General features: G+C 39.1%; 1 protein-coding gene across 3 annotated transcripts in view; it reads right to left on the bottom strand.

The window, feature by feature from the left end:
- The window catches only part of gnb1a (guanine nucleotide binding protein (G protein), beta polypeptide 1a), a 31,754-nt gene continuing 15,232 nt past the window's right edge, over window positions 1-16,522 (bottom strand). The window contains exons 1-11 of one of the 3 annotated variants that reach the window (XM_082519330.1): window positions 12,715-12,822; window positions 11,287-11,393; window positions 10,627-10,665; window positions 10,358-10,464; window positions 7,468-7,531; window positions 6,585-6,747; window positions 5,415-5,481; window positions 4,865-5,066; window positions 4,201-4,417; window positions 2,470-2,585; window positions 1-2,319 (exon numbers count right to left, since the gene is read on the bottom strand). In XM_082519330.1, the coding sequence (XP_082375456.1) occupies window positions 2,479-2,585; window positions 4,201-4,417; window positions 4,865-5,066; window positions 5,415-5,481; window positions 6,585-6,747; window positions 7,468-7,531; window positions 10,358-10,464; window positions 10,627-10,665; window positions 11,287-11,343 (1,023 nt within the window). In that variant the 5' untranslated portion in view covers window positions 11,344-11,393; window positions 12,715-12,822 and the 3' untranslated portion in view covers window positions 1-2,319; window positions 2,470-2,478. Of the gene's footprint in view, window positions 2,320-2,469; window positions 2,586-4,200; window positions 4,418-4,864; window positions 5,067-5,414; window positions 5,482-6,584; window positions 6,748-7,467; window positions 7,532-10,357; window positions 10,465-10,626; window positions 10,666-11,286; window positions 11,394-11,995; window positions 12,145-12,714; window positions 12,823-16,522 lie in introns of those variants that run through there. The other 2 variants (XM_082519332.1, XM_082519331.1) reach the window with 2 other exon arrangements.

Raw genomic sequence — 16,522 nt, 5'->3', positions numbered from 1 at the left:
GTGGATAAGAAATTGTTTATTGACTTGAACATAATTACAAGGAAACCAAACAGTCTGCAACATTCTAGCTTCAGTGGGAAATGCTCTAAGTGAATCACACTCAACACAGTAGGTCATCTCAAACTGCTTTTTATTACATCTTAAATAACAGTACATTTTAATATAGTTTCTATCTTGCATCCAGCTTTCGGTTGTACACTGACTGACTTTAAAATTAAATACAAAAGGTGAAAAGGGAACAGTGGGGGTGCAGAGCTCTACAGTTATTTGATAGAGAAAGAGAGAAAAAGGAAAGGGAATTTAATTAATTTGTAATATTTTTTTTATTTTGTTTTATTTTTTGCCAACTCCAGGCCTAACGCACAATTACAGCACATTTTTTTTGTACAGAATGTCGCAGAGAAAAAAAACAGAATGGAAAAAATGTCACTACTGCTAAAGAAAGAGCGTTTGTTTACAAGAAGGGAACAACAGAAACTTCTGCCATTCAGATGCTGCAAGATTTTTTTTTCCCGTTTTTTTTTTTATTAAAGGACAGAAAAAACCTGTTATAAAATGTTTTCCTTTGTAAATGGAATTTCGTTTGCTACAGAAGGAATGAAAATTTTATTTTGTTCCATTGGAGATTGTGTATGTTTACGTGAATGAATGTACGTATGCATGTGTGTACAATTTAAACACTTACATTACTTTAATTTTTGTGGAATCCCTCCCAAGTATGGACCAAGTAACCGTTAATGTCGCAGGGTTTGCTTCTCGAGTGCATAGCTTTGACATTTTAGTTGAATCGTGTATGCACGGAGTAGCCAAAAACAAAGAGGAAAAAAAAAAAAAAGGAAAAAAGGAAAAAGAAAAATATAAATACCATCGTATTGATATATTCAACAGGTTATTTTCTCAAAGAAAAACATCAAAAGGACTTAATTTCATATGCACCTTTTAAGCAATTCTACAGCATGCGATTCTAAGAGATAACCCACCCATGGCAGACAACCAAAAAAATTTTTTTTTCGTTTTTAACTTAAAAAGTTTCAATATCATTATTTTCAAACATTGATTTATACAACATGTCATTCACAGAGTAGTAACTGCATTTCCAAGCACGGAATGGGCACCTCTGTTAAAAGAGAAAACGTCCGGATTGCAACCGGGCTAAAGTGGAGGTACTCTCTACCTGACCAAATCACATCACCGGTCCCAACCACGGGCAACAGAAACCAGGGGAAAAACAAAGGATAAGGAGGGGAGGGCATGAACAGAAAACAAACCAAAACAAAACGAGGGGCAGGGTGGATTATGATCTGATGGGTTAATCTTTATTCTACATTGTTGCCAGACAAAAAGGTGTAAGAATGGTTAAAATGTTTGGGTTTCTTTTTTTGTTGTTGTTGTTGTTTTCCGTTTTAAAAACGAGCATTCGTCATCATAAACAGCATGTGCTTGGTTAATTAACTTTTTTTCCTTTAGACAGTATATATGCAAAGTTTAATTTTTGTGCAAACAGATTTGTGGACTACACTGGGGTGTGGTGTGGGACAAACAAACAAGCAAACAAAAAAAAAAACCCAAACAAAAGACAGTAAAAGTATTACGGGGCTAAATATACAGAAGGGCCAGAAGTGGCTTTGAGGACTCCCTGTTGAAGCTGAATTCTCTCGCTTTGTTCTCCGGTGGGATAAAGCTGGATTTAAAATGACGCGATCTGGAGATTCTTTTATTTTTCCCAACTTAAAAACATTCTCTAAAAATGTGTAAAGACTAGGAAATAAAAGCTTTGATCCTCATTTTAAACATTAACTGACAGTTCACTGATCTACCTCTTCAACTAAACGGAAAAACAAAACAAAGAAACAAAAATAAACATGGTCAAAAAGCTATCAAAAGTTAGATCACTGCCATGTAATAACCTTCACTCAGACCTGTGCATAATGAGGACGCAGGACACATTTCGCTTGGTGATGGTGGTGGTGGCAGCGGTGGTAGGGTTTTTGTATTTTCAGTTATAACAATACCAGACCATGGTCGTAGGAGGAATGCACAATTTTCCCCTCAGTTCCACTCTGAAAGCACTAAATTCCCCAAGCTTTTTTTTTTTTCCTTTCTTTTTTTGTAGCTTAATGAGTGACAGACAATTGTGCTCTTTTAAATGAGAAGGAGACAGAGAGAGAGAGAGAGAGAATTTTTGCCCTTGATAGTTTTCTGGAGGGGGTGTTTGGAGTCAGTATCATGGTGTGTTTTCGAAAAGATTGGATATGCAATAAAATTGAACATCGTGATGTTGGAATGGTCTTCCACTCAACTTTGGAGTCCGGATGCCATCTGGAAAAAACAAACATTTTATCGTTATTATTCTGCAAAGTTACTGACTGTGCACAAAACTAAAATCATTTAAGCCGGTGCCTGCAGTTTCAATCTAAACCCCCAGATGGCAGTAAAGATGAACTCTGAGGCGCTGGTGCTAACACCTACCTTCAGACTCTAGTTCCAGATCTTGAGGAAGCTGTCCCAGGACCCTGTTGCCACTGCCATGCCATCGTCAGTCACACCCAAGCAGCTCACCCGGTTATCATGACCGGCCAGGACACCTGCCAAGACAGCAGAGGATGAGACAAGGCACCAAACCTGCTCTGTCTGACGGGTACTGCAGGCTAACATAGACTCGAGAATAAAGATGCAGGTTTGGAAACTGATTACATGATGAAAAGGTGAAAGAGGGCAAGATGAAACTTGTTTTAAACCATAAAGTGCAGAGTAGGCTATAAACCAGTTAGTAAAGGCTGATGCTGACCCAATATACTGATAATCAATACTCCATACACCAGTGGATCGATATATTTAAAAAAAGAAAAATTGTCTGCTAAGATGTTGGCTCACTCAATAGATCCCACTATGCAGTCAATAGATCAAGTATGCAGTCAATAGATCAAGTATTCATGCCTCCATGGGGGCTCTTCACTACTCGAACAGGGGATGATTCTCCTCTCTCAGCTGCTTACTATTGGCCTTGGGCTACAGTTTGGCTTCAGATCTTTAATGGGGAAATATTACTCCACAAAGTATTCACATAAAGCCAAACATGCTTAACCAAGACTGCAGATACACATCGATACAGACATATGATACACTAATAACAAACATGTTACACGTTGCACATTTGGCTACAAAATATTTATTCCCACTCTGCTTAAACTCGTCAGGTTTCACAGGGACAATGTGCAAGTGCAATTAGACCAGATTAGCATCTACCTTCACAAGTAAAGCATTGCGCAGGAGTAGTGCATTTATGCTGGTTTGCACCAATAGTGTTAGGTTTAATAGTCAAAGTCATTTCTAATAGGCATTTTAATACACTCTCTTCCTAGTTTCCCCAGAACGGCCTTAAGATAGTGTCTCCCTTTATAGCAGCTCCTCAACAGTGTCTGCAGGCTATAAGGTTATTTGGTAGCTTGAACATATCCATCATTCCCTGACAACTACCACACAGTGAACGCTTCACCGCCATGTTGACAGAACTAAAACCCTCAGAATAGATGCAGCTGTATAAGCTGTAAGACAAATGCTACTTTTAATGCAACACAACAAAAGAACAAACATACTCCTATCAGTGTTTTCACTAACAGTTGCAGTAACTTCAACAAACTACAAAAATTTATGACGCCAAGACAAATCTTCTGTTTGCCACACAGCCTGATCTAGTGATAATAACAACTTAAAACTATTTAAATCACTTTATTGCTACACACGGTGAATATGTCAATACAATGGTGATTACTGACTCTTCAACAAGAACTAACTGTAAAAGACCAACTGACAAGTTTGTGCAGGTACTGGCCACACCAGCAAAGTTGCAAAAGTGCTGTTAGCATGCCGGCTACTTTCATAGAATAATGCTCGACATCAGAAAATTTTAATTGCAAATATTTCTGAAACTGAAGCAATGCCACAACAGGTACCTCCATATTGTGAATGAGGAGTCCTGACCTTACCCTTTTAAGTGCTGCCACTCTAATGCAGCACATGTGGAAATATTGACTTCATGGCATATTGGCAACTCGGCATCAGCAGTGAATCAAATCATCAGCAATAATAATTTTAGGTTTTGTTTTTTCCTTAAAGGCTTCATAATGTGAATATTTCAAATTATAGTGAAGTATAATCACATTCACACAGCTCCAGTCTTTTGCTCCGTATGGTGCCTACCTGCACGGTCGGCCTTCAAAGTGTCCCAGACGTTGCAGTTGAAATCGTCATAGCCAGCCAGCAGTAGGCGGCCACTCTTAGAGAATGCGACAGAGGTGATGCCGCAGATGATATTATCATGTGAGTAAACCATCAGCTCCTGGTCAGCACGCAGGTCAAACAGCCGGCAGGTAGCATCATCTGAGCCCGTGGCAAATGCGTTGCCATTAGGGAAGAACTGTAACAAAGGGCAGGGGAATCTAAAGTATTCTTACTTTTGTGCGATTTTTCAGAGTGAAGCTAATTATTTACACTTAAGGGCAGATATCACATACCAAATCTGTTTTTAGTCCGTCTAGTCATCACTTTTAGAGCAAAGCATACTGAATACTACTTGCAGTACTACTATGTACTATGAAATCAAGATCGTTCATTTAAAACAAAGTCTCAACAGTTAGCGTTAATTGTTTTTTCAAATTGCTCTGTCTCAGCCTTTTTAGAAAGAGCTTTAAAGTTAAACGTAGCAAAAAGGTCAACACAAACAGAGCCAAGTCATCCAGTCATTTTAATCGACTTGCTCAAGAACCCCAGACTTGCTGACAGATCTGACTGTAATCTGCTGAGTGGCTTTAAGACTTGACACCCTGACATGACTAGTATATAAGGTTTCTGTTTGTATCCTTACGCAGATGGCATTGATGTCCGACTCGTGGCCAGTGAAGGTCTGTCGGCACATTCCTTCTCTGATATCCCAGAGCTTGGCCGAGGCATCACAGGCTCCAGACACAAACAGCCTGGTGTCGGGCGCCAGCGAGAGACTCATGACATCGCCGGTGTGACCAGCAAAAGTAGTTGTCTGCTGGCCAGTCTCAATGTCCCACAGAGCACTGCAAGAAAACGCAAAGATGATTTACTGTCATTTACTCTGCAGAGTGACTGTTGACCTATGAGCAGAATCTAGCCCAGAAAGATGTATTAATTAGCCACCTTGTATTTAAACAGTAGCTCTCTAGCAGAAAGCACTACACGAGTGTATGAAATTAGGAACACTTGTATTTCCATAAATATTGTAGACAACCTAAAGAACTTACAGGCCAATGTGATGGCCCTGAAACCAGTAAAATATTGAAGCTCTTGACAGGTTGAAATTCTGACCCAACTGTTTAAAAGAAAAAAGAAAAAAAAAAAGTGTACTTGATTGAACTGATTGCAGTGGGTGCAATATCCCAACTCACCAGGAGGTGTCTCCAGAGCTGGTGACAATCTGGTTGTCATCCAGGAAGCGACAGCAAGACAGGTAACCTGAGAGGAGTGAAAGAAACTGAATCAAAAACTATAATATGATATATTATTTTGCAGAGCTATAAGACAAGTTTCCTCCCCTTATACTATGCACAGAGAAAGAAATCTCATCCCAAATCATCATCCCACCCTCAGAGAATGTTATGTGAGCTGGATGTGGGGGAGATGAATTGACTAATTCACAACCAGATAAAGAAAAGAAAAAGCTGTAGGGCATCTCCTGGTTCATGACTTGCTTCCATAATTCTTCCTTTACTAGTTGGCAGAGTTTATAAACCCCTCCCAATAGCGAAGGAACTGGAACTAAAATGCTGACACACTTCCTGCATCATGTGACACTGATCAGATGAATGCTCCGCGCCCAAGAGCTCAACACTTTCATTAGCTTGAGCTGGTATATGACACAATGAAGACAGATGCACAATATGACTAGTATCTTTTGGATCTGAAAAAAAATAACTGGGCTTCCACAATTATATAAGGGCTACCTTAGCAACATAATGGCTTATAACCGACTGGTTGTTTATAGAAGGACTTGTATGTATGTATAAATATATGCATACATACACACACTTGTATGGCTACATCCTATATGGCTGCAAAGTCTTGCTTTGACAAAAGACTTGCCAAATATTCAAAAGCATGTTACCATGACCACACACCGACAGAATCAGACTCACAAGATGAAACTACCAGTCTCACAACCATATTTAAGCCCAAGCAACAAAAAGTAAAAAAAAAGAAAAAAAAAGAAAAAAAAAAGTGAGAAATATGAACTTCCATCTACTCAAACGGAGGGCCAAATTGAAACCTAAATGAGGAATGCAGTCTTAAAAATCAAGTGACTTGAGTCCTGCCATGACCTATACTGCCCTTGTCAGAGATTGCAGAACGCTGACAAATCAAAGCTACTTTGGGCTGCACTCTTTCACAAGGGGTTGCTGCAGCAGGTACGGCCACATGTTTCACTTGTCAGATTTTTACGCCAGATGCCCTTTCTGACATAACCCTTGAGGGATTTGTGTCTCTGAACGGGAGACTTTTCCCAACATCCTGGGACTGACGGGTAAATGGGTACAAGCTAATGGAAGCATCCTGCCTACCTGTGTGTCCGGCCAGCTCGCGGCTTACGCGCACATTTCCTTCACGGGTCTTCAGGTTGTAGATTGAGCAGATGTTGTCCAGGCCACCACAGGCAACATAGTTCCCAGAAGGGGCATAGGCGCACGTCATCACCCAGGAGGAGCGCAACGGGATGGCATGGACCTGAAGGAGAGGAGCAAGATTTAATATTAGATAGTATGCAGTGACAGATGGAAGAGAGGGAGAAGGGGCAGGCATGTGACAAAGTCTGTCTGCAGTATTAACTTAACATTTCAAGGGCACAGTATTCACTATAAATAGCATTACTTGACACAAAACACTTGTGAATTGTATTACAATGAACTTAACCTTTTGCAAATGGAAGTCTGGGAGTTATTATTTCTATTCTGACTTGATCTTGGATGAAAGGGAAAAGACAACAGTTCATTTGGAAATTTGGTGAAGGATGACTGTACACATCTTATGTTTAGACTACCCCGACCTCATCAGATCTCCTGGCCCCACTTTATTGTGTTTTTCTGGGTTTTATATGTCCTGGTGACATCTAAAATCTTCTGCCCGTCTGTGTTTACAGCTCAAGATTAAAGGATGGTTAGCTCTGGGTCAACAGAAGTTTTGTTTTAGCTTTCTGGTTTTTGAACAAGCTAACCAACTACGTGACATTTTATGACATCATGTCATCATTTCACAGTGTTTTGGTGTTATCAGTTTTAAAATATTATTAGAATGTATTGCTCACTGATCAAACCACAAGGGAAAAAAAAAACCTCCCATACCAACGTAAGAGAGGATGTGTGTCTTTCTTTGTACATTTCACTGGTTAAACACCAGGAACTTAAAAAAGCACCCCAAATTACTGACCATTTAAATTGTTTCAGTTACCTTGTTTGTGGTGTAGCTGTCCCAAATAATGAGTTTGCCATCCTGGGAAGCACTGACCAAAAGCCTGGTGAAAAGAAAGAAGAGATTAATAAAGGGAAAGACTGTCATCAATTTGAACTAGCAGAGTGTGATGCATATGTGTATATATATAGTACAGTTTTACCCAGAAAATGTTTATCCGTGACCTTCACAATACAAAAACACTGCTTAACACACAGTACGCGAGGATGTGGCTTGTCTTACTTGAACATTTTTATTCTAAGGGGTTTGAAGTGATAGAACGGAACATTTCAGATGGTATTTAGACAGTTTAGATTTACTTTTTGAAGGCGTTTCCAATTTATTGCATCCATATTTTTGTTGCGCTTTAGGAATTAGGGGTAACAATGAGCCATCATTTCAGAGCCAACACAATAGGAAAGATATCACTTAACCATGTTTAGTAGTGTTGCCAGTGCTGTCACTTTCCTGTGAGCAAACAGGACAAAAGATAGGAACCAATGCAGGTCACATGATTCAATTTACTGTGTAAATTATGTGGGTGGTGAGATTCGGGGGGGCTTGTTCAAGAACCATCATGGAAGCTAAGTGTTGCACTGTTGAGCAAGTGAATAGACATTTTCTAGACAGATAAAAATAGATCCATAAGCAACCAAACAAATGAAAAAGCTTGTGATACCCGTCTTAAATACATTTACATAATTTTACATGCAGAATGGATGGTGCTAATCCCAACTGGACTGATCTAGCAGCTGAATTACACCAATACTTTCAAGTATGTTTAGAAGAGCATCTTTAAAACAAACAAAAACCCCACTGAGATATATTCCAGTTTTTGCTTTCAAGAGAAAGCTCCTCAGTACCTCTGTGACTGCTCTGCTATCTGGGTGAACCCAACAGGAGTAACCACAGTGATGGTCCCAATGCACACAGGACCAGGAAAAAGAGTGAACACACCAATGACTGCTGGGAATATGGAAATCTTAACTACTGTGCTGGCAGGAATATGCTCACATACGCACACCAGCAGATAATAAGTCGGGGACCGAAAGGTTTGTGCTGGGAATTCTAGTCTAGGAAAAAAATAATTACCAGCTTCTTGGTCTTAAAAATGACCACATTTGATCTGGGAAAAAAATGTTAGCTTCAGATCAGGCTGTGACACTGAGTGTGTTAGCAGACTGCAACACAAGACTTTGCTCTAACTTGAAAGGAGCTCAGAGTTCTGAGGGTTGAGAAGAAGCCACCAATATTTTCAAAGGCAAAAACGTGGTTTTTAAAGAAAACACTGAAACTATTTAAAAGTTACCAATTGTGAAACTCGTAGTTCTTCGGGTCAGAGTACATGTCAACTGGCAGACAAGCGCATGCAGCAAAGTGCACGTGTTTGGCAATTTTTTAGTACTCTTTATGAACAACTTCGTTTTCATGGCTTCCCAGTCATGTACCCACACCTCATTCTCATAAGATACACTTTTGTGGTTGTCTGATATGATACAATAGGAGGTCTGAAAATGCAATGAGCAGCAATAAGAAAGAGCCTAATATAGATGGGTAATACAGATGTTTTACATAAAACAACAAAATGATCCAACATGTGTTTAGGTAATGTGTTTGAGGATCGTCTTGTGGGACGAGTTAGTCACATTTGAGTACTCAGGATATTTCATAAAAAAAACGCAAATTGCTTTGTTGAAGTCAGTACAAACTTCTACTTTAAAGTTGTTTAACAAATTACTTTATTTTCAACATGAAACCAGTGCTTTGTGTTTTCACATGCACTGACAAAAAGAAAGAAAATATACGGGGATGAATTAGCTCTAAATTAATAACTGAGGTGTTATTCTAAGAACGTCTAATGCCTTAATATTTTGAAGAAAAAAAAAAAACTTATTTTTGAGATGCATTTAGGCTTTTGAAAAAAAATATTCATGCTATTTCTGGGATTTAGCATCATATTCCTTATATTAAACTTTGTCTTACAGACTGTTGGTGTTTTATAACAGATTCATAATATACTGAGGACTGCATGCTGAAAAATTACACATTATTGGCTGGTAAATGAAAGTAAGGGAAGGCTTTCTTTCTCAAAGTGTAGAAAATTCACCCTAGTCTGGCACGTGAAGAACCAACTCTAGCCTAGACTGCAGCTCAAAACATCTTTTTGATTGGGTAAAAACCCACAAACACCTCTTGAGGATAAAACATTGAGATTCAACAAATAGTAAGCTCTTACAGTGAAAACACTGTGTTAGATTTTTTTTTCTTACTTATACGACGACCAGCAGGGTGATGAGATGAATGAGCACTTTGCAGTGGTCTCTCTGTGGACTGACGCACGGCAGCGCCACAGTGATTAACTTGTTGATTGCTGAGGTGAGAGGTGTGTACAGCTCTGGGGAATACACTTTCTGAAGTGAGGACTATTGCTTCATCTGCCATGGCTATGAGGCTCAACACTTGTTTTTAACAAAGACTGACTCCATTTTGAGTATTTTCCCTACCCACATACCACACCCCCAGTGCACACAAACACAGGCACAGCACAGTAGAAGCACTCCAAGATACAGTGATGCACCTGAAATAACCATTCATGGTAATGAGTGTGTTAATATTGTGCATGTGCACCAGTACAGTACACCACTGTTAAAATTTTACAACCGTGAGTACATGGTAATATAACAGACTGCAAAAGACTTGCTTTGGGATTCAGAGTGGGGTGAGTTACTGTGGAATGCCACGGTTTGAAGAGGACCCTCAGGAGGAAGTAAGCAGCACAAAGACAGCCAAGCAAGCTTTTATATCCATTTCCTGCATTTAGGCAGTGGGGGTTGGGGCTGATGGGATAAAATATTTAGTTAATGGACAGAATGGAGTTGAATGAGATTACCTCGAGTCAGAGCCCCAGTGCATGGCATAGATTTTAGCCAGATGCCCCCTCAGTGTCCGTCTAGTGCGCATCTGAATTCGGCCAACAGGGTCAATGTTAGCTGTGATCTAAAAAAAAGGATCAAGATGAGAGAGAAAGTCACCTTGAGACCATCATGTATTAGTCAAAGTATTAAAACCTTCCAACCAAACATCAAGCCGATTGTCTTCATTTAAGTTTCAAAATAATAAATTATGTCAAGTCAACATCTTAACAACTATAGCGCTTACCTGAGACAGGGTAGCATCTGCACACGCTTTCCTGGCATCCTGAAAAAAGCAGCCAGTAAAATTAGAACGTCATATTTTATGTGCAAATGGCATGCTTTCATGTTTGGGGGTTCCTTACTTTTAAAGCACTCTGTAAAAAAAATTAACTACACTATAAATGTCTGACATCTTAAATGCACTGGAATGACGACATCCATTTAATAATAGTAAATAATAAGAAACTATGGTGCAATACAAGTGAGATTAATGTAAATCAAGTTGGATTCCTACTCAGTGGCATCCCACTGCAATGATGCTACTGAGGAACCTGAGCAAGCGTTGGCAGGCAGCTTTAACTTTTTGCCCACAGCAGTCATGTAAAATGTAGTAGAGGCTCAATGCAGAAATACTGTCATCCCACAGCTATTTTTGTTTGCTAGTGTTAGTGGTGCTTACGGTACATTGATTTTGATCATGTGACAATATGCATTACAGTACTGCTACAGGTGATAAAGCCTGTAAAAATGTATTGAAGCACTTTAATAGGACAAACCAAGAAGTACATAACCCCTATTATCACTACTAGTGTAAAACCTGGAGGTCACTGACAAATGTTATTTGGATTTATAAATCTACTTAAAGAAAACAAATGCAGGTTACTTCGGGGACTGAAGGACTTACTCTGATCTGGTTCTTGAGCTGCTCAGCCTCCTGGCGTAACTGATCCAGTTCACTCATTTTCCTCAGCTAATGGTGCGCTTCGCTCCGCCGCCTAGACTCTTGCTGATCTGAAGGAGACAAGCAACGAGATGCTCAACATACATTTCGCATGCTGCTTTTAAAAAAAACAAAAACAAAAACAAAAAAAACAGTATTAACGCAGTCAGTTGTAATACAGTACATGTGAATTAAACATATGGTGCTGACAAATTACTTTGGCTAGTACACAAAATTTACATGTGATTCTGGCCAAAATGGAATTACGTTTTGTCTTCTCTAATGTATTTATGGACATGTTATCATTTTGTTAGTTACAGAAAAGCCAGGGATCACACAGTATCTTTTAAATCCAATCTGTGAGGCCCAGACAAAGTCTCAGGGAATCGCTTTCTAGACAGCTCAAGACTTGTCCTCGCCAGCTTGAAACTGTTACCTAGCAACAAGCACTAGGCAGCTACTTTAGGCTTAAGATAACAATTTTGAGGATGATGCTGAATTTGTTCTCTCTCCCCTCCCAAACGACAGCAAACCCTTGGGCAAACATCTGGCCACAATGAGCAGCTGATAACCATTTCTTCAGAATCAAGGCAAAAATACATTAAAACAAACAAAACAAAAAAAAAAAAAACCAAAAAAAAAAAACACTAGGCCATGCAGGCCAAACACATACCCCCTACTGACTGACAAAACGGAGCAAGGATCAAAAGTCCAGATATCAAGAAAGGAACAAGACAGACCAAGAAAGCAGCAGTTTCACTGCACTACTGAAACCCCAAGGTGCTGAGATGATGGGCTGGGACTGACAAAGCTGTCAACGTTCTGGCCTCGGGACTCTAAACTCTCCTCCAATGTCATCCCTGTAATCCTGGGACACAGTTGATTCAGCTCCTCAGCCAAATCCGGTTAAGACAAAACCTGCTGATGATCCTAAAAGCAGTGGCTATCTTGCTGACCCCAATCCTCTGGTTAACACAGACACTTTCACTATCCACAGAAAGATGACAAATTCGACTTCAAAGAAAAATACTATAACAACAATGAACCCTAGCTCAGAAATTCTACACTGACAGAAGATTAACTGAAGTGATACAATCATTGCTACTTTCAGCACCAATAAAAATTTAGGTGCCAACACAAATCAGCAGACCAATTCACCTGCTTAGTGGGGAGGAAAACAAACAAAAAAAGGACCCCATTTCATTGAAATGTGTTATATTTCAATATGAAGTGATTGTCTTCATTAGGGTTTCTCCTATCTTCACTTCAAAAATACAAACTCAAGATTTTATAAAAATTAAATATTTAAAGACAACAACGTAAGCATCATTACTCCCTGGTGTGTCAAACAAGCTAACGAACACTACCATCTGCACTGCAAACACATCTTACCTTCCTGTTTATCTGGGTTTCGGTCCTTTGTCCTAAAGAGTGTCGAGACCTGAATGAACACTTTACCCTTCAGGCGCCTGACATCTTAGTAGCTACCTGTCACCTGATTGGCTAGTGCTGTAAATGGGTCTGCATCTAAGCAAGTCCTCTTAGCCCCCTAATCTTGATAAAAAGGTCTCATGGTAATATCACAGGCTAATTCTTGTCTTCTCTGCACTAACTCTTTAAGTAATCACAGGTAAAGAAACTAAAACTACCAGTGGACTTTTTGCAAAGATATTGCAAGTTCAGATTTTGCAACCTGAGCATAACTAAACTGTAAGACAAGCATTTGAAAAGCGTGAGGGAGACAAAGGATGCATCCCACTGGTTGATAAAGTCTAGGTTATGGTTAGTGGATGCACAACTGGCAACACAGCTGAAGAAAAATCAGTCCAGCTGCGATTAACCTTCCTATAAAGCCTATGAATTATTTAAAAAAAAATTCCCTCCATTTACTTATTCTCATTTTAGTCATTTCTATAAAACCTCATGAAAGATCCAATTCCCTTTAACAGCTATTGCAGTAAAACATGGTGGGCACTGAGTTTAAAAGAAAGGTTTTTAGATTCAATCACTGCTGTTGGATCGTCCTTTTCTGACCCTTAATGTTCTATTTTTTTTTTTGTGTGCGTACAAAAGTGTTCTTCCTTTGTTCCTTTACAACAGTCAAACACCATTGTTGTAAATCAATACAATGAGCCACAGATCCTGCCCCCCCCCAAAGAAAAACAAACAAAAAAAACCCCAAAAAACATACTAGCTCCACTGCTTTCCCATGGCCTAGGAACTTTTGGGGTGAGTCTGCTGTGTGAAACATTGTTGGCTGTTCACACGAGCCTTCTTGCTTCCAAATCATTCACAACATCTATTCTAGCTACAATAATTGTCCAGATTTTAAATGAGTGTAAGACAGAGGACAATCTGGGGGGGAACTCTGGAGCTCTTTGTCAATCTTTAACACATATTTTTAAGCAGTTTCTGAATTAACTTAACTTTGTTCCTGCACATTTTTAGATGGGAACACAGACGATGTAAACATATGAGCCTTTTTTCATAATCATTACAGTGATATTAAATTTCTGCAATCTAAAAAAGGAACCTACAGGTTCAGATTTAAATACATCCATGTAATCTACACAGTATACCGTTTTAGACTACAGATAACATATTACATAAATAATATGCCTGTATGTGTAAAATATAGAGCTGTACAAATATGCTAGAACCATTCAAATGTGCAAAAGCTTGAGTTTAGTCCTGATGTTGCTCTCATGTGAGGCCTACAGCTATTGTCATTTCTTTCTTTGTTTTTAGGGGCTTTCTGTCTTTAGCAAGTGAAACACGTGGAGTTGCCAGAGGTCAGGGGATCAATGTAGCGTGTCATGAACATTTCACGGTTTGATCCTTGAAAATTTTGTGCATGAATGAATTAAAATTTTGGTGTCTGAGCTCCAAAATAACAGCCTCTGAAATGCTAAATTTATTCAAATGGTAGAAATTTATAGAAGTCTATTGGCAAAAACGTAATATCAAGCACTAGTTGAGATTAGAATTAGCATAAAAAAGGTGTGATTCAGAGGACTCTTTTCCCTTTTGCTGGTGGTGGGAGTGTTGAAACCACTGGCAGCCCAACAGATAGAGCCTCGACTTCACTGCCTTCTCTTTCTGCCAGCTATTTTTAGAGAGGTGGTGGGGGAGGAGGAGTAGAAAGAGGAGGAGAGAAGCAGACTTCACATTTTCCAGCCACTCCTATCAGCTCCGACATCTCGAGCACAACACATTGACAAGGAGAGAGGAAGTGTAATTTGACTCCATACACAGAGACTTCATTGGTATTTCTTCTTCCCATACACAATGATCACAAATACAGCATCCATTTTCACAGCATACACATTTATAGGTCTTTATCAGATGTCATCTCTGCTGGCGTTTCATTAAACAGTATAATATCCGATTCCCCCCCCCCCCTTTTTTTAGTTGGTAAGCCTATATCTCAAAACATTTCAAAAATATTTCTTGCGAAGGAACGAATTTGTGGATTTCAGAGAGCAAATTTGAGTTTGCTCAAATTTTGAGTCCGAGTTAAATTTTAAATACAAGAGTTACCTCATTAAAAAGGCCATCATCTTTTTACTCTTGAACATTTTTCCCTTTGTGATTTTTTTGGAAGTGACTATGGCAATATTAAGGAAAAAAAATAAAAAAAAGTTGCTAGTATAATTTATGCCAATGACACTTAACACTAAATACAGAGAAAACTAATCAAAACATCTGATAAATTATCAAGTGTATATCTTAATTAAGACATAACAAAAAAAGTAAGGCATCACAGGTGAAGGGACATGCACAAAATGGTCTAGTGTGAGGTGAGGCAGCAGATTTTGGGGTAGACAAGATAACTCCGTGTGATGACAGTGTCCTCGTGCACAAGGGGATATAGACAAGAGAGGCAAACAGGAGGACAGAGCCAGATTAAACTAATGAGAGTGAACAAGCAGAGGACAATTGGGAGGGTAGCTGCTAATTAACCGCTTGGTAAAGGGGAGCAAGGCCCAATATGCTTCATGGCATCCAGGACTAACAAAGAAAGATTATACCTATCCAGCACTAGGGCTGCACGATTAATCGTTAGAAAATCGCGATCTCGATTCATACTTATGTGCGATCTCATTTCCAAATGACAACGATTTAAAAAAAAAAACAAAAAAACAAAAAACAAAAACACAACAACAACAAAAAAACAAAAACAAAAAGACGATTGTACCGCATTTTGATCCGGGACGTAATCTGCATGAAAACAAGCGCTCACTCTTCCTGCTCAACAAATGACAAGGGCGGAGCCTTATACCACGTGATACAGAAGCTGTGCCGTGTGATGCTAAAATTAGCAGGGAAAAAACAACGGAGAGCACGTCAGGGATGACGAGAAAGTGACAGGAGAAAATCCGTTCCGGTCAACCACCCAAACATCAATAACGGGAACCTTATACACCGCTTCCCTATACCCGTCGAACTCAAAGAAATTACGGAGGCTATCACTTATCACCTGACCAAAGATTATGGCTCCCATCAACACTGTGCAAAACGAGGGATTTAGGAAAATGATCAACACCCTAGACAAACGCTACACAGTGCCGTCCCGCAACTATTTTTCTATTGTTGCACTACCTGTTCTATGCACGCAGTGTCGAGCAACGGTGGAGACGGAATTTCAAGCAGTACAACATTTTGCGGCAACAACAAAACGGGAGACATTTGTTGTTTTTATGTTTATTTATTGTTTTTATGTTCAGTCTCAACTGTTACGAAGTTGATGTGCAGTTAATAAGTGCAATAAATATTTATACTGGAAAAGAAAATCGTGAGAGAATCGTGATCTCAATTCTAAGCCAAAAAAATCGTGATTCTCATTTTATGCAAAATCGTGCAGCCCTATCCAGCACTGGGTTGGTTTTTTTTAATCTTTCCAAAAGCCAGATATATTCCTATAGACCTCATATTTTCATTCACAAATAAAATGCCAAAAAAGACAAGTGAATCTTATAAATAAAGACTAATGCACATATAAACAAATAAATAGAAACAATGTGGAAAGCCTGTACACTGGTGCAACAACAAAATACCTCTTCTAATTTCTTAAAAATGAATAAACAGGTATTCCAAATATTTAAAAAAAAAAAAAAATTTATTTTTTACATTTCTAACTCTTGCCCAGCTCGGAGACCAAGACAAAAAGCCATGTATTAGGCACAAAGGCAGGGTGGTG

This window comes from Aulonocara stuartgranti (genome assembly GCF_965226115.1).
Source record: "Aulonocara stuartgranti genome assembly, chromosome: 20".
NCBI classification, from domain to species: domain Eukaryota; kingdom Metazoa; phylum Chordata; class Actinopteri; order Cichliformes; family Cichlidae; genus Aulonocara; species Aulonocara stuartgranti.
Note: the sequence above shows the minus strand (reverse complement) of the source record. Positions and strands in the feature narration are given on the sequence as shown.